We start from the raw sequence: 27,174 nt of genomic DNA, 5'->3' as shown, positions 1-27,174 counted from the left end.
AATTTCTAGAATTTCCTTTCAATCTTAAAAGCGTTTACCAGTGGGATAACAAGGCAGATTTCATCACAGAGACCTAATCAAGAATCAGTAAGGCACTGAGGTTTGAGAGGTTCCAATTTGGAATCATTCCTTTCAAATTCCTCTCAGAAGTATATTGCTGTTTGATAAAATAAGATTATAGTTAATGTTTTGATGGATTTTGTTTCCAGCATCTGCAGAGGTGGGTTGTGATGCTGTCTGGGAGAAGGACCTCAATTCACACATTTGCTACCAGTTCAACCTGCTTTCTTCGCTCTCCTGGAGCGAGGCACATTCATCGTGCCAGATGCAAGGAGGTGCTTTACTAAGTATTGCAGATGAGACTGAAGAAAATGTCATAAGGAGTAAGTACGGGGACATTGATATTGATACAATTAAATGATTTAACCATTACATCCATGCATGCAAAGGTTATGTTCTGAAAAAAAAGTTCCTTGAAAAATATTTTTCTTTTATTAGTACTATCCAAACTTACACCCAGAATTTTGATTTGAACCCCAGGCCGTTCAGTTTGGCACTCGGCGTTCCTTATCTTCTCCTCCTTGGAGAAGAGCAGCTGAGGCCCCCTCAAGGGACCCAGAGTTTGCAGCTCAAGCAAGTTCCTGGAACACACAACAACCTAAGTTTCAAAGTCTGCTAGAGATCTTAGCCATTCAGTCCCCATTAAGAATTAATAAAGTCATTTGTCAATTAAAGTCTTTCCTCTTACTCACCGTGTGCAAGTATGTAGTAGGCCTTGTGGTGGATTCCAAAGAACTAAAAATTTAGTTAGAAAAGCAAAAGCACACACATGGTAACTAATACTATAAGAGAATAATATAAGATGTCAAAAGAACTGTGATGATGAGCCGGGGCTTGTGTTTCACCTCTCACCTAAACTCTCCTCTTACTTCTCCTTTAAAGATTAAATGTATTTGTATATGTATACACACAGCTTTTTAACATCTTTGGAAACATTTAGAAGTGTCACAAAATTAGTCACTTTCATTAAAAGTTTCTGACACTCTTTTCAAATTTTATTGCATATGTAGTACATGTTTATTCTAGAATAATTTAAAAATTTCATGTGTACAGAAAGAAAAATAAGTATCCCATAATTCCACAAGCGGGATAGAAACATGTTTTTTAACTAAAACACAAATGCATGCATGTATGCACAGTATCTCTGACAAATGGTACTGAATAAACATAGGACGCAGCTATTTCACAGTGGTTAGGAGCCGGGACCCGAGAGTCACGTGCCTGGGTTTGAATCCCATCTCTACCACTTACGAGCAAAGCTACTCAAGCAAGTGACCACTCTGTGCCCCAACTACCTTCCTCTATCAAACGGAAATAATAATAATGCCTACCCCTTGGCAGTGTGGATTACGTGTTATGCATGTGAAGCCTTAGAAAAGTCCTGGTGCACACAACAAACATTCAATATGTGTTACCATTTAACAACCACACACACAATTTGGTAACACACTTATTTATCTTTACATAATGAATATCTGTCCATGTCTATAGTATAGATATACATAGACAGGGATAGATAGATAGATGTGATCATTTATTGTGTTTTTATTTGTTGCCATCATAAGCCATCCCTGCACACAACTTTGTGATAGATTCCAATTAATTTTCCCATAAGTTTGTAGAAGCAGATTCACTGGGTAGAAGCAGAAGCACACTTTAACGCTTTTGAAAATCATTAATGTCTGCAAGAAAGATTTAACAAATGCATAAACAGTGCGTGCCTGCTCCTTTCCCCACAGACATGCAAAAGTGGAAAATTATCATCAAAACTGATTGGAGTCATATTTCAGAAAAACACTCATTTCCAAAGTCATTGTTAGCCAGTAATGATTTCCATAGAAAATTTTGCACACCGCATATGAACAACAACCCTCATCTGTCTTGACTCCAGGATTTCTAATAAGAGGGTTCGGATTTACTCATAAAACTTAAATAACAATTAGAAAATAGCACAGTTTTTAATTTAAATACCACAATTCTGTAATTAGACTTTGGGGATTGTTTAAGAAAACAGAAGTCTGTTCATAAACAGGGAAGCCCATTCTGATCAAGGTATTTTTTGATGACAATAGGCTACTGCTGCTTGCTAATCACTCATGAACATTTACTGTGGTATAAGGAATTATCCAAGCTGTCACAAATGCCAAGAAATATCCAAAAGAATTTAGGTTTGAGTTTGTTACTATAGAATTATGAGCCAATTTAATTTTAAAAGTAAAACAGACTGTTTGGGTAACTTTAAACACAGATTATAAATTGCACAATGATTTTTTTAATGTATATTGTTAAAACAATTACACAGAGGGTATTCAAAATAATTCTAAGGTAAGAATAAGAAATATTTAAATATTTTGGTAGATTTGAAAATATCGCTTGGTACCTACCTCCATGTGAAATGTGAAAATGCCTCTGTCTTGTGAGTCCATCTTCCCGCCCGCCTCCTCTCATTAGGGTGGGATCTAATCAAGGCCGTTGAAAGCACTAACCTAATCGACATTAGGGAGAGACTCTATGTTAATGATTCAGGGATTTGGAAGGGTAGGGCCCATGAATGTTATGCTGTTTGTGTTCAGTGTCTCCTGGGCTCTCGGAATTATAAAGAACATTTTTCTCTTCCCTTATTTAGTTAGATTCTTCCAGCTGTTCACTATTGTATTGAAATATGCAGTCACAGAGAAGGCTGCATCCTTGTTGGTGAATACGTTGACCTCTATAACCTGGGTGACCACACAGTGGACATCCAAACTGAGACTCTTTTGAGAGTAAAAGCAGCTGCAATTCATAATTACTCTGGAACTACCAACATAAACCATGAGTTGTCCAGGCAAACTGGGACGTACAGTCCCCCTATTTATAACTCTTGTCTGTCAGGGTCTCTGTGTCAGGCAGGGCCCCGGCATCTGGTGCAAAATAAATCCGGTTCCAAAGCAGAGGAATCATGGGAGAACAAAGCTCTCCTCTTTTTTCCTGTACTTTTTTAATTGTACTTTTTGAAAAATGCTCTCCTTTATAGATGAAAAGATTAAATGAGTAAAAAGGGTCAAATATATGATGATGAATGGAAACTAGACTTGTTGCAATAACATAGAGAGATATCAAATTATTAGGTTGTACACCTAAAATGTATATACTGTATTAACCAATGTTACCTAAACAAACAGACTAAATGGCAATATTTGCAAGTGTTGCAAAATTAGTCAATTTCACTAAAAGTTTCTGACAGTCTTTTTTCCCCCCCAAATTTAATCATATAAGTAGTACATATTTATTCTAGGATAATTTCTTAAATTCAGGTGCATGAAAAGTAAAAAGCCAAGAAAGATTTTTCTTCATTCTACAGTTTTGATAACCATATTTTCCTGCACAAGCATGTCAATGCCCATGTTTATACATAGCATTTATAACCCAAATGGCATTGAATGAAACCATGAGGAGCTGTGGTGCAGCGCTTAGGTGTAGGAGCCACAGAGCCAGCCTGACAGAAAAACAGTTGAAGACTCATTTGCATTGTGTATGGCCCTTATGGTCCAACCTGCTGTGCATCCCTCTCTGTCCTCTGGTCACTTGGATCCAGACTCCACAGCTGGAGGCCTGAGTCTCCAAGTGGAAGTCACCAGTCACAAGCAGCAAGAAAAGAAAGACTTCCCTGGAACGTCCCTGGACACTTCCCCCTCAGCCTCTAGAACACTTAAGGGCACACAAACCAGGTGGTCTCAGATTTGTAGCCGTGCACCCTTGGATGGATTGACAACCATCAAGAGGCAGCACTTGTGGATGCTTAGATAACACTAAGAGCTGCCACCAGTGAGCCTGCAGGCGGCTGCTGTGCTTCTCAAGATGAGGAGAGGCTGGCTTTTTACTCTGAAGCACCGGGGTGGGGTTAGTAGCACTTAAACCCTTTTCTGTCTTTGACTGGAGTTAATTTATGACTCTGTGCTCCAGAAATAGAAAAACATGGAAGAAGTATAATATTAATTTTGTTTTTGCAACTCTGTATTTCCGTTCATTTCAGAGCACTTGAGCAGGGAAGCAGTGGAAGTGTGGATGGGTCTGAATCAGCTGGACGAGCATGCGGGCTGGCAGTGGTCTGACAGAACACCGCTCAACTATCTGAACTGGAACCCAGGTACCCCCAGCATTTGATTTACCTTCAACGGGCGGCATCTTCCCTCAGCTGGAACAGCAGTTTATCCACACACTTACAAGGCATATTCCTAAGTGGCTTACAAAAAATTTTAAGCCTGACTTAATTTCTGTAACGCTTTTCCAGAGAAGAAAACAGAGGCCAAGAAGGTAAGCTATGTATTTAGCCAAGGTTGCAGGAGGATGTGGCTCAGAGCCAAGATTCTAGTCAGCTGTTTTAAAAATAGCCACAAAGAGCAAAATATTTCTCTACTTTAAAACAATAAAATCAACGGTTGCCTAGTTTGGGAAGTCATTTTCTTGTCATACCTGGGCTCAACTGCAAAATCATAAGTGTAATAAAACATCTTAAAGGATTTACCATATATGCTAAAGAGCAGGTTGTTTCCTTGATGCTAAAACAACCTTTCAATATATATTTAACTGCTTTTGCTTCTAACATCAAACACTCACACTGTATTTCAGAAATAAATTTCGACCCATTTGTTGAATATCACTGTGGAACATTTCATTCGTCCATGGCCAATGCCTGGAGAAGTCGGGACTGTGAGGCCACCTTACCTTATGTATGTAAAAAGTACCTGAACCGCACTGGGCACGAAGCAGTTGGTAAGTGTTTGCATTTTAAGTCGTTCTCATGAGTTGCTTACTTGTCCTTTCAATATATTCAAAGTCCTCTGTTTTTGCTAATAACTCATAATTTACATTGAGCTAAGGCTAGCTTTGTACTTATAGGAATAAAAACGTGTAACAAGATAATACCTGAGATCTAAAAGTCACCATGAACTTAACAAATGCATTTAGGTTTTTACTAAAAACTAAAGCAAAGTAACCTAAGCACATGAACATATTTTCTTTCTCTCTTTATAAAGAATTTGCATTTGTAGTCATTCTGCACTAGAAAAACAAAATATGCTTCCTTTTCTATTTTAGTTTTGAGTTGTACTGATAGTTGCCCTAGAAATTAAATGTAAAAAGGAAAAAGGACTTGTGGACAACAGTGTGGTGATTGCAGGAGGTAGGGGGGTCTAAGGGGACTGAGTGGTAATGGGAAAAGAATACCAAAAAAAGTAAATTAGGAAACAGTTGTACAAAATTCTTTACCTCATTGATTTCCTGTCACACACCATATCTCTAGTAGAAACACATCCTCCTCCTGAAATAACATGCAAAACTTTTAGGTGTAACGTAAATACTACCTAAGTAGAATCAGTACCTGGAAGCCCAATTATTTCGGTTCTTAAGATCTATTACTTATTTTTAGTTTCTGTGAGAATTAATGTCTTAACTTAAATTAATGTACTTAATTTAATGAATTAATGCACTTAAAAGTAGAGCTAAAACATAATATTAAAAGAATAATTATCAGCATAATCAGACACAACTCTAGATTTAAAATAATAAAGCTGAATTATTATTTAAAAATATTATTTCTTATAACTGAGCTTTAACTTTTTATTTTCCTTTAAGTAGCTAAAAGGTACTATATTATAGAATATGGGAACAGGGTTAGAGGAAGCATCATGCTATTTTTCTATATACAGATTTTTTTGTTATTTCAATAACATGCTGAAATTGCTGCTGCTGTACTTGCTCTTACCCTCCCTCTCTTCCTGTCATTTCCCTTTCTCCATTTCTTCCTTCTTCATTCTTTTTCTTTTTTTTATTGATGTTTGAATACAGTTGTCTCCGTTTTCCCACCACCGCTTTCCCCCACCCTACTCACCCCCACCTCCCACCCTCAATCCTACCCCCCTTTGGCTTTGTCCATGGGTCCTTTATACATGTTCATTTACAACCCTTTCTCTTCTTTCCCACATTATTTCCCTTCCCGCTCCCTTCTGGTTACCGTCAGATTGTTCTTTATTTCAATGTCTCTGGTTATATTTTGCTTGCTTGTTTGTTTTGATGATTAGGTTCCACTTGTAAGTGAATTCATATGGTATTTGTCCCTCACCGCCTGGCTTACTTCATTTAGCATAATGCTCTGCAGTTCCATCCATGCTGTCTCAAAGGGTAGTTCTTTCTCTCAGCTGCATAGTATTCCATTGTGGATGTAAATGTGTAAATGTGCCACATTGTGTAAATGTGCCACAGTTTATTGATCCACTCATTCACTGATGGGCACTTAGGTTGCTTCTACCACTTGGCTATTGTAAATTGTGCTGCTATGAACACTGGGGTGCATAGATTCTTTTGAATTAGTGTTTCAGGATTCTTAGGGTATAATCCCAGCAGTGGAATCGCTGGGTCAGAAGGCAATTCCATTTTTAGTTTCTTGAAGAAATTCCATATTGTTTCCACAGTGGCTGCACCAGTCTGCATTCCCACCAACAGTGTACTAGGGTTCCCTTTTCTCCACATCCTCTCCAACACTGGTTTGTTGATTTGGTTATGATGGCCATTCGGACTGGTGTGAAGTGGTATCTCATTGTGGTTTCAATTTGCATCTCTCTGATGGCTAGTGATGCTGAGCATCCTTTCATATGTCTCTGGGCCCTCTGTATGTCCTCCTTGGAGAAGTGTCTGGTTTTTTTATTATGCCCTCTTACACTCCCTCCTACAGCCCTTCTTTTCTTCTGTTTTATTTACTCCTCTGACTCACTAACTGAGGTCAGAGACCAGAAATGAGCATAGTTAAGCTAAGTTTGTTTGGATTAATTACTGTTGCTTCGAGTTCAACAAATTGTTTTGATGACCTAGTCCAGTGTTTTCAAACTGTGTTTCCAGGATCCCCTGGTTCTTTGCTTGACTCTGCCTTTACTTCAGTCAGAGAGGCTCCTGCTTTGTCTTTTTATCTTTCCTTTAGGAAGTTTAATGTCCCATTTTAAAGGAGCTCTGTGACTCATATTTTAAGATTAAAAACCACTTGGGTAAATGATATCTAAATGTTCTACATTCTTCAGCTGTGATGCTAATTGCTGTCAGAGTTCATAGAAGCAATTTTAAAAGAAATGTCTTATTTCCCAAATAGCAGTGGAATTGTAACTAAATTAGTGCTTAAGGGAGGCATTCAGTTGTGGTTCATCAAATAAAGTAAAAATGCTCTCACCAGGTTGGGAGAAGCTCCTGGAAGAGGAAAGCCAAAACTTTGCATGCATACCATTGCCTTCCCCTCCAATGACAAAGCATCGTGACACTCTTACCCTTTCAATCTAACCCAGAGTTCATGTGAATCCAGAGACACTACAGGCACTCTGCCTGACCCTCAAGATGAGAGCTCTGTCACCTCTGCTGTAGAGGGAGTGGCCGGAGTTCCAGCCTCTTTTCACCTCAGGATAAATATCTACCCCCACGTACTGTACATAAAATACCGTTTAATTTGTGGTCCATAATACTCCTTTTTCAGTGTAAAAAGATTTTCAAAATGGAGAACTCTAACTTGTAAATTTTATATCTCGCCCTGACTCTCAGCTGTGGCTATTTGACCTTTACCAAGTCTCCTTACCTCTTTGTGCCTTAGATAGTCCATTTGGGAAATGAAGCGCTGAGATCTATTATATGTTAGATCTAGATCTGGATCATAGAGTGCATCCCTCTCAGCTCTGGAATCTTATCATTTATATGTTACTGTTTCATAGGTTTTCTATTTTTCAAAATTTAAAGTAATCATATTCTGTGATTATATTTATTTTTATATTAAGAGTAATGAGTAATGGCCCTGACCAGTGTGACTCAGTGGTTGGCGTCATCCCACAAAGCAAAAGGTTGCTGGTTCGATTCCCAGTCAGGACACATGCCTGGGTTGCAGGTTTAGTCCCCAGTCAGGGCATACACGAGAGGCAACGGATCAGTGTTTCTGTCTCACATTGATGTTTCTCTGCCTCGCTTTCTTCCTCCCTCCTCCGCTCTTTAAAAATAAATAAATAAAATCTTGTTTTATAAAAGAGTAATTGTTATGTTTATTAAACATGGGAAATGATACTGTTTTTGTTATTGTTTTTGGTTTAAAAAGAAAAAGATGCTTGGAAATATTATGCTACGCACTGTGAGCCGGGCTGGAGTCCCCACAGTCGTCATTGCTATAAACTTCACAAAGAAGGAAAGACCTGGAGCGAAGCTTTGCGTTCCTGCCAGTCCAATCATAGCGCACTGGTAGACATAGCTTCGTTAGCAGACGTGGAGTTCCTTGTGGCCCTCCTTGGAGATGGTGAGTGCCAAATGTCTTTGATTTAAGAGGTATGAAATATAATGTAGTAACCGTCTTTATTAGTGGAGTAGAAAAGAAATTAAGCTATTAAAAAGTGATTACTTATGGCGCATGTATCTGAAGTTTCTAAATAATATCAGGACTTCAAATTCTTTGGGTTTTTACAAAATACACACTCAGAAGCTTTGTAAAAGCTCACATATGCCAGATATATGACATGTTTTTATATGTATTTTTTAAAGGGGCAAATGTCATTTTCTGAAACTTCTAATTTAAAGAAAATAAAAAACACCTAAACCTACAATTTAGTTATATGGCCAGTAGACAGCAATAATGTGCTATGGTCATGTAATTTAAGCAATAAAGGGAATTGCTTAGACAAATACTTGGATTGAAATAACTTTAGCCAGCGAAAATAGCTAGTTTGCTTGGCACGATGGTTTCCCAGCCTTGAGACATGTTGGGGAGCTCCAGGTTTCCGGGCCTCCACCCAGCTTCCATTCATCAGAGCAGGTATGCCTCTTCCTGTGCCATATATGCAATACAGAATTGTGCCAGAGAATATTAAAATCACTAACTTAGAGTAAATTTAAAAAAAAAAAAAAACCTCTCTAGTCTCTATTCTGATGACGTTTTCAAGTTAGGTTTTAGTTTGGAATGAAAACAAAACCTGCCTCTGTCATTTGTCCTCACCCTTCCCACTCGGGCTTCACAGAAGCCTGTGCTGCCTCTGTCTCAGTAGGGCGCCTGGACATCCGTCTGGGCCGCGCAGTGTCTTTTCACCCTGCCTGCGCAGTCCGACTGCATTTATGGTTCAGGCAGGCCCATTGCTTCCATTTGCACACTTTGAACACTTTCTGCTCCTTCTTCCCAACGGGGAAAAAAAGAAGACGAAGAAGAAATACATCATAAAGCTAGACTACCATTAAAAGTTATTTTGTCTGTGTGCCTTTTCCCCAATCCAATAGACCTTCCTATTTATTCTCTCTCTAGGCAGAAATAAAAACAGACCTTTCAGATCTACTTTCCCCCTAGTAGCAGGAACTGAGTCCCAGCAACCTGACTTGCTTTTAAGCATCGTCCTAGCATGGGCTTTTGGTCCCACTCTGCCTCTCTTAATAAAGCCTGTATCAAGCCAATCGAACAGTACTGTATAGAGGGAAAGGTATAAGCAGGTATTTTCACCAAGACTAAACAGGTTTCATCACATGAAGAAATCACTTGCAGAGTGGTATATTTTGGTGATAGCCCCAGTATAATATCTCCTTTGCATATAATAGAATTCCTGTAAGTAATTTATATTTATCTCTTACAGAAAATGCATCAGAAACATGGATTGGTTTGAGCAGCAATAAAATTCCAGTTTCCTTTGAATGGTCTAATGGCTCCTTGGTCACCTTTACTAATTGGCACACACTTGAACCCCAAATTTTTCCAAATAGAAGCCAGTTATGTGTCTCGGCAGAGCAGTCTGTAAGTTTGTTTGTTTGTTTGTTTGGTGCTCACTTTGCTGGATTTGTACTGAGGGCCGCCGACACCAGGACTCGGGCTATGGCAGGGACCGAGCCAGGCACAGGCCCTGCTCCTCACCCAGCTCCCGTGCTAGACAGGAAACATGTGGCGATAGAAAAATCAGGGTAATTACAGTTGTGGTGATACTTCTGAGGAAATAGTTGACATGAGGGTGAGAAACTTGGGTTGGGGCAGCTACTTTAGATAAGACAGTCAGGGGAGGCTCTCTGAAGAGGTGACATTGAAGCTGGGACTTAAAGGAACAACAACAGCAACAAAAACCTTGAAGAGTAGGAAGAACATTCCACCCAGAGGCAGCTAGTGCAAAAGCCCAAAGGCAGGCCAAGGCTCACTGTGTTTGATGACAAAAAAGAGGACCAGTGTGGTGAGAAGGGGTGAATGGTGAGGGGGTGGCAGGAGGTGGGACAGGAGGAATGCAAAAATGTGAGGCTTGTGGGTCCAGTATAGGAGCTTCAAGGAAATGAAGTAACTGTGGCTGCTACATAGAGAACAGATTGGAGAGGGATAAAATGGTGGCGGAGAAACCAGTCTGGAGGCTACTCCGGTGGTTGAATTAATGTAGTGAATGTGGAGACAAGCAGACCGATTCCAGGATCCTCTGGAAGACAGGAATTGTTGCTAAATGAGAAGTGGAGGGGGAGAGAAGTCGGTTTTTAGCTTGAGCCACCACCATTTTGGAGGACAGTGGTGCCATTGTCTACGAAGATGAAGATGAGGGGAGGAACTGAGGTGTTGAGAGATTACTCGGGAGAGTGATGGTTTTTAAACTCCATTATCTTCTTAACATAAAAGGCTTTCAACAGTGTGTGCAGCGTCTGAAAACTGTGAATCAGTGGAAAATCTTGCTCTTTTCCTCACATGAATGTATTGGTCCCACTGGCCTTAATATCACACTTAGCCCTATTCTTTAGCCTCTCATTTATCTAAAGCATCTGATTATATAGAATTAGCTTAATCCCAAGCCATTTGAAGGGTTTGTTATATGTTAAGAATAGACTTACTCTCTCCCATCAGATATCTGCCGAACTTACTGGGATTTGGAGGGCGTGCTCAGTCTTTCAAACCACCAGGATACTGTATCAGGTTCCTCCGAAAAGCAGTTTATCCATGTTCCTTAAATAGCCTGACAAAGTAATTGTGCCAGCCAAACCTGGAACATTTCTAAGCACTTACTTTTGTGACGTCTTTTATTGTTCTATCTTTTCAGGCTGTCACAGACATGTGTAGTTACAATTTTAGTGAAAAAGCAGTGTCTCAGAGTCACATTTGAGGAAGAACAAATAATGACCTCTCCCAATGTCCGTCATGGGTCTAACTCTGCTGAAAGACACCACATTTTATTCTATAACATTTGATGCTTTGTTGGTTCATTAGTGTTGATATAACAGCGATGACCTTCACTTCCCACTGACATTCTCACGTTTCACTTGACAAACATGGACACTTCACTTCACATGCTCCCGGAGAAGGAGCCACCATTTGGACAGAGACACGATGTTCAGCAGGGTAAGGATAGGCACCGACATCACCGGGCGTGTCGGGACAATGCTGCTGTAAGTGTGACACGTGGTGGCCCCCTGACTGTCAGCTCAGGAGCTCCTGAAACAGTAGATGTATGAAAGTAACATTCCCTTGAAGTAGAACTTAATATGAATATAATTATTATAATTAAAAAGTTACCTAAGCGTGGTTGAAGCCTAAATTTAAATATGAGAACCTAGGAAGTTACCTATCCAGTCATCCATCCATCCAATAATTATTAAGGAACGACAGTGAGCCTCACACTGTCCTGTAACTGAGGACCCCATGGGGAAGGTCTGCAGGGATGCTCTTTATTACTTAATGCAAAGTATTGAACATAGTCTTTGAAGTGGGAGTAATGATGCGTATCTCAGAGGAACGATGAGATAATACATGAAAGTCACTCAACATTAAGCCTGGCACACATCAGAAATACTTGTTGCTGCTCCCCTCCTGCCCACCAGTCCGGAATGGCATGCCCCGCAATTGTGTGCATGCTAGAGAGAGAGCAGGGCCTCCCACTCACAAGGAGAGAGAGAATCAACGCTTTCCAATGACAACGCAAGGTCCTACCACATCACTCCATCCTGTAACACTTATTATTAGTCATATTTTTACACAAAATAATTGGTGTTGCCTTTCAGCATCAGTAATGGGATGTATTGAACTTGTAATACTTTTCCCCTCAGGAAGGACACTGGAAAGTTAAAAATTGCGAAGAAACACTTTCTTACATTTGTAAGAGAGCGGGACATGTCCTTTCTGATGCTGGATCAGGCTGTCAAGAGGTGAGTGCCATTAAGTTTGTGATTGAGGTGCAGGGACTTCGTAACTACAATAATTTATTCATCCACTTAAAGTGAACCTCTCTCTCCTGCCTTTGCTCCCCTTCCCACTATTCCTTTCTTCCTTCCCTCCTCCATTTTTTCTGAATGTGGACTACTTGCAACAAAACAATTATCAGCGAGAGTCACATGAAGGATTTACAGCTCTGCGAGGATTTCCTCGCCATCCTCTTCAAACTAAGACTACTTTTCTTTTGATTAAAAAAAATGTAAATGATACTATCATACCATCTGTCCATCAGCGAGTGTCATGCAATGCCCCCCCTTACTGGGGTTTCCATGGTCGTCCGGTGGGAGGTCAGGGTGACAGTGAACGCCCTCCTTTGAGTCAGAAAATGAACTTCTGCCTCCAAACACTTGCTTCCCTGGTCACTTTCCTTAAACCGAAATATTTGCCTAGATACGATAAGGGAAAGAAGTGTGTGTTCACAATATATGAGGGGGGATCCCAAAATACCAGAATTTATTTATAAAAAATAGTGTATTTATTCTTACATGTTTAAACTTCAGTCACCTTCAAAGTACTCTCCATTTGATGCAATACACCCATGGAGACATTTTTTCCACTGCTCAAAGCAGTTTTTGAACTTGTCAATTTTGGAGCCTTTTAGTGCTTCTGCTGTTTTTTGTTTCAGCTCTTCCACAATGCATAATGTTTCCTTTTGAGGACATTTTCATCCAGGGAAACAAAAAAACAGTTGCTCAGAATGAGATCGGTGAATAGGGAGGGTGGGGCCTGGGGGTCATACCTTTTTTGGTCAAAAAATGCTGAACACTCAGTGCCGCGTGGGCAGGTGCGCCCATAAATCACCCATCATGAAATGGACAAACACATTGAAAGAGTCTTCAAAAAAATCCACTAAAGCCAAACAGCCTCTCACAACAATGCCAGCTAGTTTGTTGGTACAGATGGGTTCCTAGACCACTCACCTAGCAGGGGAAGCCTGTACTACATGGGGCCCGTCCTCCAGAAGATAATTCCATTTTTGTTTTGTTTGTTTTTTGGGATACCTCATATTTATTATTTGGGAAAGGGATAATAAAAATACTTTAGTATTTTGAATAATAAAGCATTTTCAGTACTTTAATAAAAAATACTTTAGATTTAAACTTACAATGTAAAAATTATGTTTTAAATTTCTTAAAATACATTTAATATTCTATAGTAAAGTTACCAAAAACATCTACCTATCAGTGTCTTCAACACATGCCTTCTCTCTCTCTCTCGCTCTCTCTCTCTTACACACACACACACACACATACACACACAAGAATTGAATTTAAATATTGGAGATTTTTAGATTGTATGAGTATCAGTATTTTCCCAAACTGGGTTTCTATGCAGTCCTGCTTGAATTGCTGTCTTTTCTAATCCTATTATTTATGTTCAATTAAACAATACTGCACCTCTCCAGAAGCTGCATTTTACTTATTAATCAATATTTAAACAAACAAATCTTCATACTCTCACTGAACAATACATGTGCTGCAGCTCACATTTTACTGAACACTTTATCTAATAATTATAATTCCTGAATTAGTTATAACTGATCAATAATATCTCTATCTAAGCAGAAACATTGACAAAAATTATCTCAATATGTCTTTCAAGGCAATTGAAAGGGCAATCAACTTTTTACAAGCAGAAACAGAACTGATGTTCTATCGGACTTTGTCCACTGCTCCCCTTTGCTGGCCAGCACTACCAGCATTTAAAGATTGTGAGTTCAGACCCAGTTCTCTAACTTTATTGCAAAATTCCCATCTCTTTCTGCATCATCAGTCTATGAGTATGGTTTCAAAAGATTCCTTTCTTTTAGCCAACTGCTTCAATGTAAATCTGTAAACAGTCTTCACATACAAATTAATTTGTAAAATAAGTCTTGATCATTTCAAAGCAAAGAAAAAGATTTATTTTTCCATCTGAGTCACTTTTTTGGGGATTGCACAATATGAGCAATTATTTCAGTATTGTCATCATAATTTCATTTAAAATGAAATGGTACTTCATGCACAAAGGATATTCATGGATACAATCAATTATTCTTTCCACTTTCATTATGTGTACAAAGGCTTATAGTAAAGAGTCTTTGTGTTTCTGGTTATTACCATGCCACAATTTTTTGAGCCTATGCAGTTCTTGGATTTTTTTTTTCCTTAGAAGCCTGTGATCTAAAAATTACTAATGAAGAAAGAATACTTGGTCAGAAAGGTCAAATCATCAAGCTTCCTCCACCTGTCCTTGCAAATACAAAAGCAGTTCAGCCCCCTGGCCGCCCGTCTGGAGAGATCCCTGGAGGCGCTCCAGCCGGAGCTCTCGGTTACTTGCGCAGACAAGGCTGGGGGTCAGTGTTAATGGAGTGACTTCAGAGCACAGCCTGGCTGGCTGGCTGAGGGCTCCTGTAATCCACAACTCCTTTAACAATATGTTTTGAACTAAAATAGCTGATTTCTAAAATAAGTTTTATTTAATTTACTACAAGACCAAGATTATAGCGGAAATCATTTTATAGCTGATCAAATTCCAGCAAGCATTGGCATGGCACAACATAAAGTGTATTTTAAAACTGGTGACTATGCAAAAACAGGTATAACTGATGTGATTTTATCATGTTGAAAGAAAAAGAACGAAAATAACTCAGTCGAAATATAGAAGACTAATGAATGTATGGCTCCTATACCATATGATTTTAAAGAACAGGGCACCCTTCATTGCTGCCAGGGAGGAGCCACACACCACACGTTTGCCATTTTTGTCTGAGTGCCAGAGCTTGCTCTCTTCCTCTCTAAAAGGCTAGCCAATTGATTTAGGAAAAATCTTTGCCAGAAATGTATATATTCTGGCCAGTCTCTATTTGGATGCACTCTGATCCAGCCAAGACTACCCTAGGTTGCCCCAGAACTGGGTTCTAGGGCAGCTAATCCATGAGTCTGTGACTTTACCCAAGTCCTGAACCTGAGTGCATCTCGCTGGGATAACAGGAAATAAGCAGAATGGAAGAAAGTTGCGAGATAAATGTTGGGATCTAGGTGCGTGTGTCCTCTTTGCTCAGAGGGAGTCCCTGTCTCTGTTCAGTGGCCTCTGCCGGCACTGTCTCCTCCAAGTCTCACAGAGGCCCATGGACATGTCACCACCCGGTGTCAGAGACATGGAGAGAGTAAATAAGGTCTCATAAGGGCAGAGCCAGGATGCAAACCCATGCAGTCTGCCTTCAGAGGAAACACTCTTAGTTTCTATCAGCCTGTAGGAACCATTTCTATGAAATTCTGTACGTTTGAACCCTATCCCTCCTCCCTCCTTTCCTCCCTCCCTCCCTCCTTCCCTTTGTGTGTGTGTCTGTATAAGAGAGAGAGAGAGATCTTGAGAAAGTGCCCCTTCCTTTTCATTTGCTTTTAGGGTTTTAGGTTTTAAGAAATACTGTAAATAAATCTAGAAGTGGCTGTAGCTAATAGCATTACCAGTTAAAGTCAATACAAAGATATCAAGACAAAATTCAAGTTTTGAGTTTTGAGTGGGTCAGAGAAGAAAGAAAGGTAAGTGGTAAATGAGAATATACAAAAAAGAAAAATCTTACTAAATCGGATTATGTCCTTAACTTTCTTTTTTTTTTTTTAAGGGATGGGAGAGACATGGTGGGTTCTGTTACAAAATCGACATGGTCCTTCGGAACTTTGACCACGCCTCCAGTGGCTATTACTGCCCTCCTGCACTCGTAACCATTACAAACAGGTAAAATGGAAGTTTTCTCTCAGAAACTTGACGGTGCTTTGACATGCGGGCTCTTGGAATGATAAAAATCTAGCCGTAATCAGTGACTCATCAAAATGTAAGTGTGCTATACATTGGAGAGTTAAATTATGCAAATTATTGATTGAGATGAATTTAAATTATGCAGTGTTATTCCTAAATTGATTTTTGAGTAACAGATAGTAAATTTTAAGGTGATTTTTACTTTCTATAAAGATGTATTATCTAGCTTCACTAATATATTAAGTTATATTTAGATTTTATCTTCTTCATGTAATAGAAAAGAAATATGTTATTTAATATTACATATTTTAATTTAATGTGTGTGAGTCACGTTGTGGATTTTTTAGAACAAAAGTAAGTATAACTGAACTGTGGAGGTTTCAAATGGTCAGAAGCCTCCCCATTGCTTCTTAGGTCTGTGTGTAGAGTTAGGCTTCTCAGTGCACAGGTGTCTTCCCAATGCTGGCAGAGGAGCTGCGCCCTCTTGACACGCCATACGAGTCCTGGCACGCTGCCGATGTGCAACAGAGGATAAATGCACCAACAGCTGAAGTGACCTCAGTGTCACTATCATATCAGGAGGACAGTGAGGGCTGTGAAATTGACTCCTCCCTGCTGAAGACAAAAGCGAGACAGCACTCTTCAGCAGTTCCATGGAAAACTGTATCTGCAAGGCAAATCACTTACTTTTTTACTGAGGCCATTGCCTTTAAAAGTACCTTTCGATGCCAGGAAATGGGACAATGGTACTATGGTTTCATCTAGAGACCCTTTAATGTAGGTCTAACCTGCAGGAGGGACTCCTGCGTGCTTTCTCTGCTCACCCCACACAGGGAGTCAATATTCAAAGCCACCAGTATTTCCTTCCCCCTTACCTTCTCGATGTCTTACCCTCTTTCCCAGTTTGTCCTCAAAACAATGCTCAGAAATTCATATGTGTAAGCAAGCACATACACATCCAGGAATAAAAGGACAGCATTTGGCAAAATAAATTGCCTGGGGAATATTTTATGCTTAGGAGACCCTTGCTTGGGAGTATAGCTCTACCTTTGATGTAGCTAGTGTTGTCATTAGTTCTGTCATTCTCCTTCCCAGAATAGCTACCAGGTGGGGAGAAAACCTTCATCCTCAATTTGTTAATCCATCCAAAACAGTTCAAGAACCTTGGGTTGGAAGTCTTCAGTCAGTGAGCCAACATAGGACTTTATTTAGGGGCCTGAACGGTGGAACCATGCTCTTTTGTTAATTATTTTTTAATTAATTATGTTTTCCCTGGTGAAAATAAGCCTGTTTCATGTTTTTTTAATGTCTATTCTTTCCTTTCTTTTTTGTTTGTGTGTGTGCGTGTTTATGTTCATTGAGTGCCTGTCATATACCTGTTACTCTATTAATTACTTTTCATATGTTATCTGACTTTGTAAGAATTCAATGGTCAAGAGTTTATTAGAAAATGATTTATTGAACACCTATTTTGTGAAAGGCACCATATTGGCATGTTGTATAAAAGAAATAGAAGGCATGGTGTAATTGTCCAGATGCTACTTGCAGACCAGCAGCTAAAGACATAGAAAATAGATATATAAAACAAGAAAAGAAGGTAGAGTAACACAATAAGTGGATAAACCCAAAGTGACATTACAGATAACCCACAGTGCCAAGATGACCCCAGGTAAGGCAGAAATCTGTTAGAGTTCAAATGCTTCATTTTCTAAACACCTTTGGGGACTTCATGCAAGGCATAGAAAGTGTTTAGAAAAATAAACTATTGTTTTATTTCCCCCAATACTGGATACAAGAGTATGCCATGAATATTTAAAATTTTTCTTTGATTAATTATATTCAGTAGTCAGTACTCATGTGTGATCCAACTCTAAAGCAGAATTATGGCAGAGGTAAGTTCGTTTTTGTCCCAGCCTCACCCCCACCAGGCAACCTTGTGCTGTCATGCTTCCAGTCACCAGCCAAGCCCCCAAGTTACCCCCAGGGATGCCTCTGCCCCAGGCAGGTAACATATATGTGCACTGCCCTGCAAACATGCCTACATCCAACGCAGTGATTCCAATGTGGGACATGCAAATTGAGGGAAGGAAGGGCCCCGTACTCCTGATTTTTATTCATTCAGACCCCAACAGCTAAGAAATAAAGACCTACACTGTACTGCTCTTGAGTGACAATACACGTTCAAATATTTTTCAACAGCATGTTTGGCCTGAGAAAGTTGGGCAGTAGATGGAAAGTCTCCTCAGATCCAGCAGTGTCCACTAGCAGCCTTGGTAACCATTTTCTTCCATTGCTGATTTCCCTTTGAGTTAAGACACTCCTGTCACTCACTAGCACCCAACCTTGTAGCTGCTAATTGATTTTCCACTCTTCTGCACAACTGAGCGACAGGTTTGATAGGCACAATTAGAACCACCTGCTACAAATTACTTATTTCTTTTGTTATTCTGTAACTGCTCCTGATCTAGAACTTTTAACACTTTGTGGAATAGGAAGGCAAGAAACAGAGACCCTTATTGCTGAATAACAGAATTTTATTTGCTTGCATACTATTACCAAGTTTTTTCATGCCTGGCCACTTTGCTTCCAGACAGAGGATGAATGCCGAGCTTGAGTTCCAAAGTTACCATGGATAATTGGCTAAATGCATGTATGTCTAAATCTTGAATCAATCAGTCATGGAATAGGGGGTACAAAATAATCCAAGTGCCATTCAATTTTGTGAATTTTGCCAAAAGTGAGAAATACTGCAATATCTCACTTTCTCCTAGGTTTAAATATGCATTATTTTCAAACATACTTATAGTTCTGCTATTTTCCTGCAACCACCATATCTCCCAAACATATTTGCAGTTAACTTTCTTATTGTGGTAAAATATACATAACATAAAATTTATAATTTTAACAATTTTTAAGTGTTTGGTTCAGTGACGTCAATATTCACCATATCGTGCAACCCTAACCACCACCCATCTCCAGAACGGTTCTTATTCTCCCACACTGAAATTCTGTGCCCATTGAACAGTAACTCTCCATTCCCACTTGCCCCCAGGCTCTGGCTACCACGATTCTACTTTCTGTTTCTACGAGGCTAACGACTCTAGTTCCCTCACAAGTGGAATCACACAATAGTTGTCCTTTTGTCCCTGGCTTATTACACTTAGCCTAATATCCTACAGGTCACTCCATCTTGTAATGTGTCAGAATTTCCTTTTTAAGGCTGAGTAATAGTCTATAGTATGTACACACCACATTCTGTGTATCCATTCATCCCTCAACAGACATAAGATGCTTGCACCTTTTGGCTATTGTGAGTAATGCTGCTATGAATACGAATGTACAAATACCTATTGAATCCCCAGTTTGCACTCATTTGGGTAATATACCCAGAAATTGAATTTTGGATCATATGATATAACTAGTTTTAATTTTTGAGGAACAACCACACCCTTTTCACAGTGGCTGCACCATTTTACATTCCAACCAGCTGTGCACACGCGTCCCCATTCCTTCACTTCCTGGCCAGCACTTGTTCTTCTGTGCTTTTTGATAATAGACATCTTAATGGGAGTGAATGGTATCCCATTGTGATTTTGATTTACATTTTTGTAATAATTAGTAATATTGAGCATCTTTCATGTGGAATCTTTTATTGGCATCTGTATACTTTCTTTAGAGAAATGTTTATTCAAGTCTTTGGCCCATTTTTTTTTTAAATCCTCACTTGAAGACATTTTTTTCATTGCTTTTAAAGAGAGAAAAAAGGAGAGAGAAACATTGTTGTGAGAGAGAAACATCAATTGGTTGCCTCCCATACGCGCCCCTACTAGGGATTAAACCTGTAACCCATGTATATGCCCTGACCAGGAATTGAACCCTCAACCTTTCGGTTACGGGATAACACACCAACACCAGGGGAGTATCATCAAGTCCTTGGCCCATTTTTTAATTGGATTGTTTGTTCTGTGCTACTGAGTTGTAGGATGTCCTTAAATATTCTGGATAGTAATTCCTCACCAGATACATAATTTGCAAATATTTTTTCCTATTCCACGGGTTGTCTTTTCACCCTATTGAAGTGCAAAAGTTTTTAATTTTGATTAAGTCCAATTTATCCATTTCCTATTTGTTGCCTTGGCATTTGGTGTCATATTCAAAAAGTCATTGCCAAATGCATTGTCATGAAATTTTTTCCTATATTTTCTTCTAAGACTTTTATATTTTTAGTTCTTACATTCCTAAATGTAACTTTGATTCACTTTGAATTAATTTTTGTAAATGGTGTAAAGTAAGAACCCAACTTCATTCTTCTGCAGGCAGAAGTCCACTTTCCCCAGCATCCTTGCTGAAAATACTGTCCTTTCCCCTACTCTCTTGGCACCCTTGTCAAAAATCACCTGACCATATATATGTGAGGGTTTATCTCTGGGTTCTGTATTCTACTTCATTGATCTATATGTCTTCTTTATGCCAATACCACACTACTTTGATTACCAGACTTTTTATTAAGTTTTGCAATCAGGAAGTGTGAGACATCCACTTTGGTCTGATTTTTCTTTGACTTTTTAAACTTAATCTTTATTGTATTTTTCCATTACCATTTAGTCCCCTCATACCTTGCTTCCCCCAGGAATCACCACACTGTTGTCCATGTCCATGAGTCCTTTTTCCTTTTTGCACAATGCCTCTACCACCTAATGTCCTCCCCAAACTAGATGTCTTCCTGCTCTCCATCTGAGTTTGTCTCTGTTTTCCTTGTTAGTTCAGTTTGCTCATTAGGTATTTGTCTTTCTCTGACTGGCTTATTTTACGTAGCATAATGTTCTCCAGGACCATCCATATTGTCACAAAGGGTAAAATTTTCTTCTTTTTTAGGGCTGAGTAATATTCCATTGTGTAAATGTCCCATAGTTATTTTATCCACTTAGCTACTGATGGACACGTGGGCTGCTTCCATATCTTGGCAATTGTAAATAATGCTGCAATGAACATAGGGGTGCTTATGTTCTTTTGAATTCATGTTTTGGGTTCCTTCAGATATATTCCCACAAGTGGGATTATTGGATCAAAAGGCACTTCCGTTTTAAATTTTTTGAGGTATCTCTATACTGCTTTCCATAGTGGCAGCACTGATCTGCATTCCCACCAACAGTGCCAAAGGGTTCCCCTTTCTTCACATATTCGCCAGCACTTGTTGTTTGTTGATTTATTGATGATAGCCATTCTGACAGGTGTGAGATGGTGTCTCACTGTGGTTTTAATTTTCATTTCTTGGATGATTAGTGATGTTGAGCATCTTTCCATATGTCTATTGGCCATCTTTATGTCCTCTTTGGAGAAGTGTCTATTCAGGTCCCTTGCCCATTTTTTAACTGTGTTGTTTGTTCACTTGGTGTTGAGTTTTGTAAATTCTTTATAAATTTTGGATATAAACCCTTTATCAGATATATCAGCAACTATGTTCTCCCATTCTGTGGGTTGTCTTTTTATTTTGTTGATGATTTCCTTTGCTATGCAAAACCTTTTGAATTTGGTGTAGATATGAATAAATCTAGTCAAGGATGTAAAAGACCTGTACTCAGGAAATTATAAGACACTGAAGAAAGAAATTGAAGAAGATACAAATCAGTGGAAGCACTTACCATGTTCATGGGTAGGAAGAATTAACATCATTAATATGTCCATATTACCCAAAGCAACCTACAGAGTCAATGCAATTCCTATCAAAATTCCAATGACATATTTCACAGAACCAGAACAAATATTTCAAAAATTTATGTGGAACTACAGAAGGCCCCACATAGCAACAGCAGTCCTGAGAAAGAACAAAATTGGAGGAATCATGCTATCTAACCTGAAACTATACTACAAGGCCACAGTAATCAAAACAGCATGGTACTGGCATAAAAATAGACACATAGGTTAATGGAACAGAATAGAGAGCCCAGAAATAAACCCACACATTTATAGTCACTTAATATTTGACAGTGGAAACAAGCACATACAATGGGTTAAAGATAATTTATTCTATAAATGGTGTTGGGAAAATTGGACAGACACATGCAGAAAAATGAAACTAGGCCACCTTCTTACACCACACACAAAAATAAATTCAAAATGGATCCAAGACTTAAACGTTGGACCCCAAACCATAAAAACTGTAGAAGAATACATAGGCAGCAAAATCACGGACGATGCTCGTAGCAATATTTTATGAGATATTATCTCCCCAGGCAAGGGAACCAAACCAAAAGGAAACACATGGCACTACAACTTTGTTCTTGTTTTTCATCTTTGTTTTGCTAGTCAGGGTCCCTTAGAATTCCACACGAAGTTTAAAATGAATTTTTCTACTTCTGCAAAAAGAAACATTTGGATCTGGATAAAGATTACATTTAATCTGTATATGGCTTTGGGTGGTATGGGCATTTTAAGAACAAGTCTTCCAATGAATCAACAGTGGGTTGATTTTCCATTTATGTGTGTCTTCTTTAATTTCCTTCAGCAGTATTTTGTAGTTTTCAATATGCAAGTGTCCCACGTCCTTGGATAAGTGTATTCCCAAGTATCTTATTCTTTTTTGATGCTCTTATAAATGGAATTGTCTTTGTAGTTTCCTTTTTATTGTTCGTTGTTAGTATACAGAAATTCAACTGATTTCTCTGTGTTGACTTTTATGCTTCAACTTTAGAGAATTCGTTTATTAGTTCTAACAGTTTTTATGTACAATGCAGTTAACTTTCTTTTCTAAAAACACATTTTAATTACCCCTTTTTAAATTATACAATAAAAACATTCTTATTGATACAAATTCAAGCAAACCAGAGGATGGAGACTAAAAAGTGAAAGTGCACCCTCACCTACACTAGTCCCCCTCCCAACCAACCCCACTTCACTCCTGAAAGATAACTTCCATTAATAGTTTGGTATTTACTCTTACAGGTTTAGTCCTTGTGTGTATTTTCTAGTTCTACATTTCTCTTCCAGTGTTTTGTGAGCAACAATGTTCAAAACACTTAACATTTCTAGTTCTTGAGGAGCGCCACCAGAAACTTCTTACAATAATGATCACGATGAATGCCTCCCATTTTAAACTACTGATATCCTATTTCTACTCTTTATTTTAAGAAAAGAGAAAAATTTATCATCTTGTATTAGTTCAGCAATAGAGTCATTTATTTGAAACTGGCATTAAAAATGTTAACAGTTGTGTTATTGGGAGAATTGCAATTGCAATGACTCAATTCAAAACTGAGTCCCTCCTAACCAGGTCATTATACATAAGGACTACCACTGGGGTGTTTTAATTGAAGTAGCTCTCAGGTGAAGGTACTTCCAAATGTATTACTTCCTCAATCTCTTTTTGCGGGTAATACAAACACAGTCATTGTAGTATTGCTGCCGCTAAGTACTGTGTTGTTCACAGACAAGAAACACCTTTTTTTCGGCTACATATGACACTGGCCAAGCTGATGAAAAAAATACAGTGTTCAATTAGAGATTTAAGTATAAAATATGTTTTTCTGAAGTGTACCCTTTCAAAATGCAAAATGTGCATTTTGATATAAAAGTATTTGTTAATGTATGCCAAAAGTATGCATTGCTATCTTCAGATTGCATTTTTAAATTAAAATTTAATGTTTAGTACCGTGAGCAACAATTTCCTGTAAAGCTGATGGAAGTTCAAGGTGTATTTTTCTTGCTTACACTAAAAATGCACATTTGATGTCTTAACTTTTTAAAGGAGCAGATTGGCAAAATTAATTTCTTTCTGATTCTAAGAATTCTTCCCCTACAAAATTTTATTTCCTAAGTAGGTATACACAATCGAAATATTTTATCATTTTTTAAAGAAAAACAAAAAATGCTACTGAATTCCTTAAAGATAATATTTTATCCTGATTCAAATAATAATAATATAAAGCCATGTACATATGACTTTCTTTGTTCCTTAAATCATAACATTTGAATTAACCTCAGATAAAACAAACAAAAAAGCCAGAAATTATAAAGCTCCAGAATATTCTCAAATGAAGAATTTTAAAACACAGACCCAGAAGACTTTAAAAAGTCATCTGCTCTATCAACATTTCTAGGGTTTAAAACCAAATAAAGTACTAAAGAGATAAACTGTTCTCTTGTTTCTTTATCAGTTGGAAATAGACACTCAAGAGATAGTATGCTATTATCCAGAGTTAATTTCCTAGAATATATGGTTTATAAGAAAGATAGATTTGCTGAACTTCTTTATTAACAATGCCATCTTCTTGCCCTGACTGGTGCAGCTCACTGGGTTGAGTGTTGCTCTGTAAAGCGAAAGGTCGCCAGTTCAATTCCTGGTCAGGGCACATGCTTGGGTGGCAGGTTTGGTCCCTGGCTAGAGCATGTACAGGAGGCAACCAATTGATGTTTCTCTCTCACATCAATGTTTCTCTCCCTCTCTTTCTCCCTCCCTTGCCGTCTCTAAAAATAAATGTTGGGTTGGCCAGAAAGTTCATTTGTTTTTTCCCCCATAAGATGGCTCTAGTAGTGCTTAGTTCTCATTAGCCTCATTTAACACAATTTTGTTAGACTGTATTGTGACAGCTGTCACATCAGAATGCATTAAAAAACCTTATCAAAACTTTTGTGTAGCCATTTTAATTTTGAAGATGGAAGACAATACGCAACATTTTCAGGATATTATGCTTTCTTATTTCAAGAAAGGTAAAAACACAACTAAAGTGCAAAGAAATATTTATGCAGTGTGTAGAGAAGGTGATAGGACTGACCAAACATGGCAAAAGCGGTTTGCAAAGTTTCATGTTGGATATTTCTTGCTGGATAATGTTCCATGGTCGGGCAGACCAGTTGAAGTTGATAGTGATCAAATCGAGACATTAACTGAGAAAATTCAGCATTATAACATGTGGGAGATAGCCAACATACTCAAAATATCCAAATCAATAAAGTTTTGGGGGAAAATGAAAATGGCCAAACCAATAAATAAAATCTCTAAAAAAAACAAAACAAAAACAAAAACAAAATGCCATCTTCTAAACTGGACCCAAGAAACTAGAGTCCTGTTTTGATTGAACAATTTTAGGATTTAATATATGAGTGTTACATACAACTACTTAAAAGACATACTTGCCAATTAAAAAGCAGAAAGTGTCTATTGTTTTAAGCTATGATAAATGGAGAGATGATAGCAAATCAGAGTGGACTAAATAAATCTAAAACCAACAAGGGACAGAAGCAAAATATTGCATGAATAATGCTACTGGAGTCCAAGTTCACGGACAATATTATTCCTCTCCATTTTCTGATAAATGCTTTAGTACACTGTCATGGAAGAACCAGCGATACCCCTTGAGTTTTTAGAACCACACAGCGAATGGAGGTCCTGGTCATGGCCCTCGTGGTGCAGTGCCTTGCTGACCTCCTAGCACAGCCATTTCAGGCGCTGGGCGTCTTAATGATGCAACTAGGCGTCAGAGGGGAGAAGGTCAGGAGAGCATGAGCCAATGGAAGTGTGAGGAAAATTACAATGGTATCTAGACAATATTGAGCTTTATCTACCTTCCTTCTAAGGTTCACTTACATAAGTCTCTGCCACTGCGATCTGGTTAAATAAAAACTTTTCTAATTTCACATGATGTGCTAGTCAGACTATTAATAGAGATACCTGCAGAAGATATTTACTAAAGCATGATGAGAATACGTATGCTCTGCTGAGATGAGCATCACAGACACCGAAGGCCACTGCCTGTTGCTAGTGATGTTCATAAGGCTATGGAAAATTTTACTCCTTTGGGTTCGTTTCTTTTTCCCTCCCCTATTTCCATTGGGCCTCCTCTATTCTTGAATGACCACATTGCTTTTTGCTTCCCTTTGCATGTTAAGGATGCATGACAATGAAAAAACCCAAAATGGTTGAGAAAGTCTAACTTGCTTTCTTATTAGGTTTCCTGGGTAATTTCATCAGGCCTTTCCTTTCCCACCGACTCTGCAAGGTCTGGCCCAAATCACCACTGTTTGAAGTGTTTTCTTCCAAACTTTACATGTGCTGAAAATAAATTTTTCAAGATAGTTTCCAACCTAGCTTAAAATTCCAGTGTTAGTTACATTTTAATAAATTTTTTGCTTATGTAGCCATGTGAAAGCACATATATACATTTTCTAGATTTTGCTTCTGATGCATTTATGTTGGAAAGGGAGCATTTCCACCAATCAATGAACAGTAACTCATTCAGTTGTTTGGAGAAAATATTCCTGGGTGTACTTTCTTGGGTTTATTCCTGGGGTTTTAAATTTATCTTTAGTGAATTTGCACATCTGAATACATTTGAATAAGTCAATGACTCCATGTGCGTGTGAACAAACTCCTTTGGGAAACATAAAATTGCTATTTCAATCTCTGTTTCGTTCTCACCAGGCAGGTGTGGAAGGTGGGTGCCTGTGAACTCTTCTGGCGGATGCTCATTCAGAAAAGCATAGCATCCTTTCTTCTCCCCTCTGTCAAGCCCCCATCTCGTGCACATAACGGGATGGTGTGGCCTGATTGCAAAATAGGGCATGTGTTGTGCCAAAAAATGTATTATTGCTGGCTTTGTGGATTTTACCACCTACACTTCAAAATGAGAGCTGAACTCTGTTCTTTGAAAGAATTAAGCCCTGTCTGTAAGAGTCAAACTCACCTCACTCGTGTATTTCTGGGAATCACACTGACATTTCACTTTTATTAGTAATGCTCTGGGTTGCTGGGCATTTTTCTGCTCTGTGTTCTAAAGAATTCATGAGAAATGTTTATTCTGGTGCCATTCTGTGCACCTTATTATGTTTTAATGACATTTTTATTGCCCAGAGGTTTACTATAAACATTTCCTTTTTCCCCTTTTAAGGTTTGAACAGGCTTTTATTACCAGTTTGGTCAGTAGTGTGGTAAAAACAAAGGACAGTTATTTTTGGATAGCTCTCCAAGACCAAAACAACACAGGAGAATACACTTGGAAGACAGCAGGGCAGAAGGCGGAGCCCGTGCGGTACACACACTGGAATGCACTTCAGCCCCGTGAGTAGAGGGGACTGGGACATCACCATTCTCTCCTGCTTTCTTTGCTCCAAGTTCCTTCTACCCCTTAGTCCACCTCCTTTGATTCTTCCTTAATGTTTTCTTAATGTGTAAATCA

General features: G+C 38.6%; 1 protein-coding gene across 1 annotated transcript in view; it reads left to right on the top strand.

Annotated features, from left to right (window-relative positions):
• PLA2R1 (phospholipase A2 receptor 1) overlaps positions 1-27,174 on the top strand; it is a 104,188-nt gene that overhangs the window by 28,646 nt on the left and 48,368 nt on the right. The window contains 8 exon segments of the mRNA XM_024579825.4: positions 210-383; positions 4,073-4,186; positions 4,669-4,812; positions 8,159-8,353; positions 9,669-9,826; positions 12,097-12,195; positions 15,870-15,982; positions 26,887-27,056. Of these exon segments, the coding sequence (XP_024435593.4) occupies positions 210-383; positions 4,073-4,186; positions 4,669-4,812; positions 8,159-8,353; positions 9,669-9,826; positions 12,097-12,195; positions 15,870-15,982; positions 26,887-27,056 (1,167 nt within the window).

This window comes from Desmodus rotundus, chromosome 2 (genome assembly GCF_022682495.2).
Source record: "Desmodus rotundus isolate HL8 chromosome 2, HLdesRot8A.1, whole genome shotgun sequence".
Lineage (NCBI taxonomy): Eukaryota > Metazoa > Chordata > Mammalia > Chiroptera > Phyllostomidae > Desmodus > Desmodus rotundus.
The sequence above is the reverse complement of the archived record's forward strand: the minus strand, read 5'-3'. Positions and strand labels throughout refer to the sequence as shown.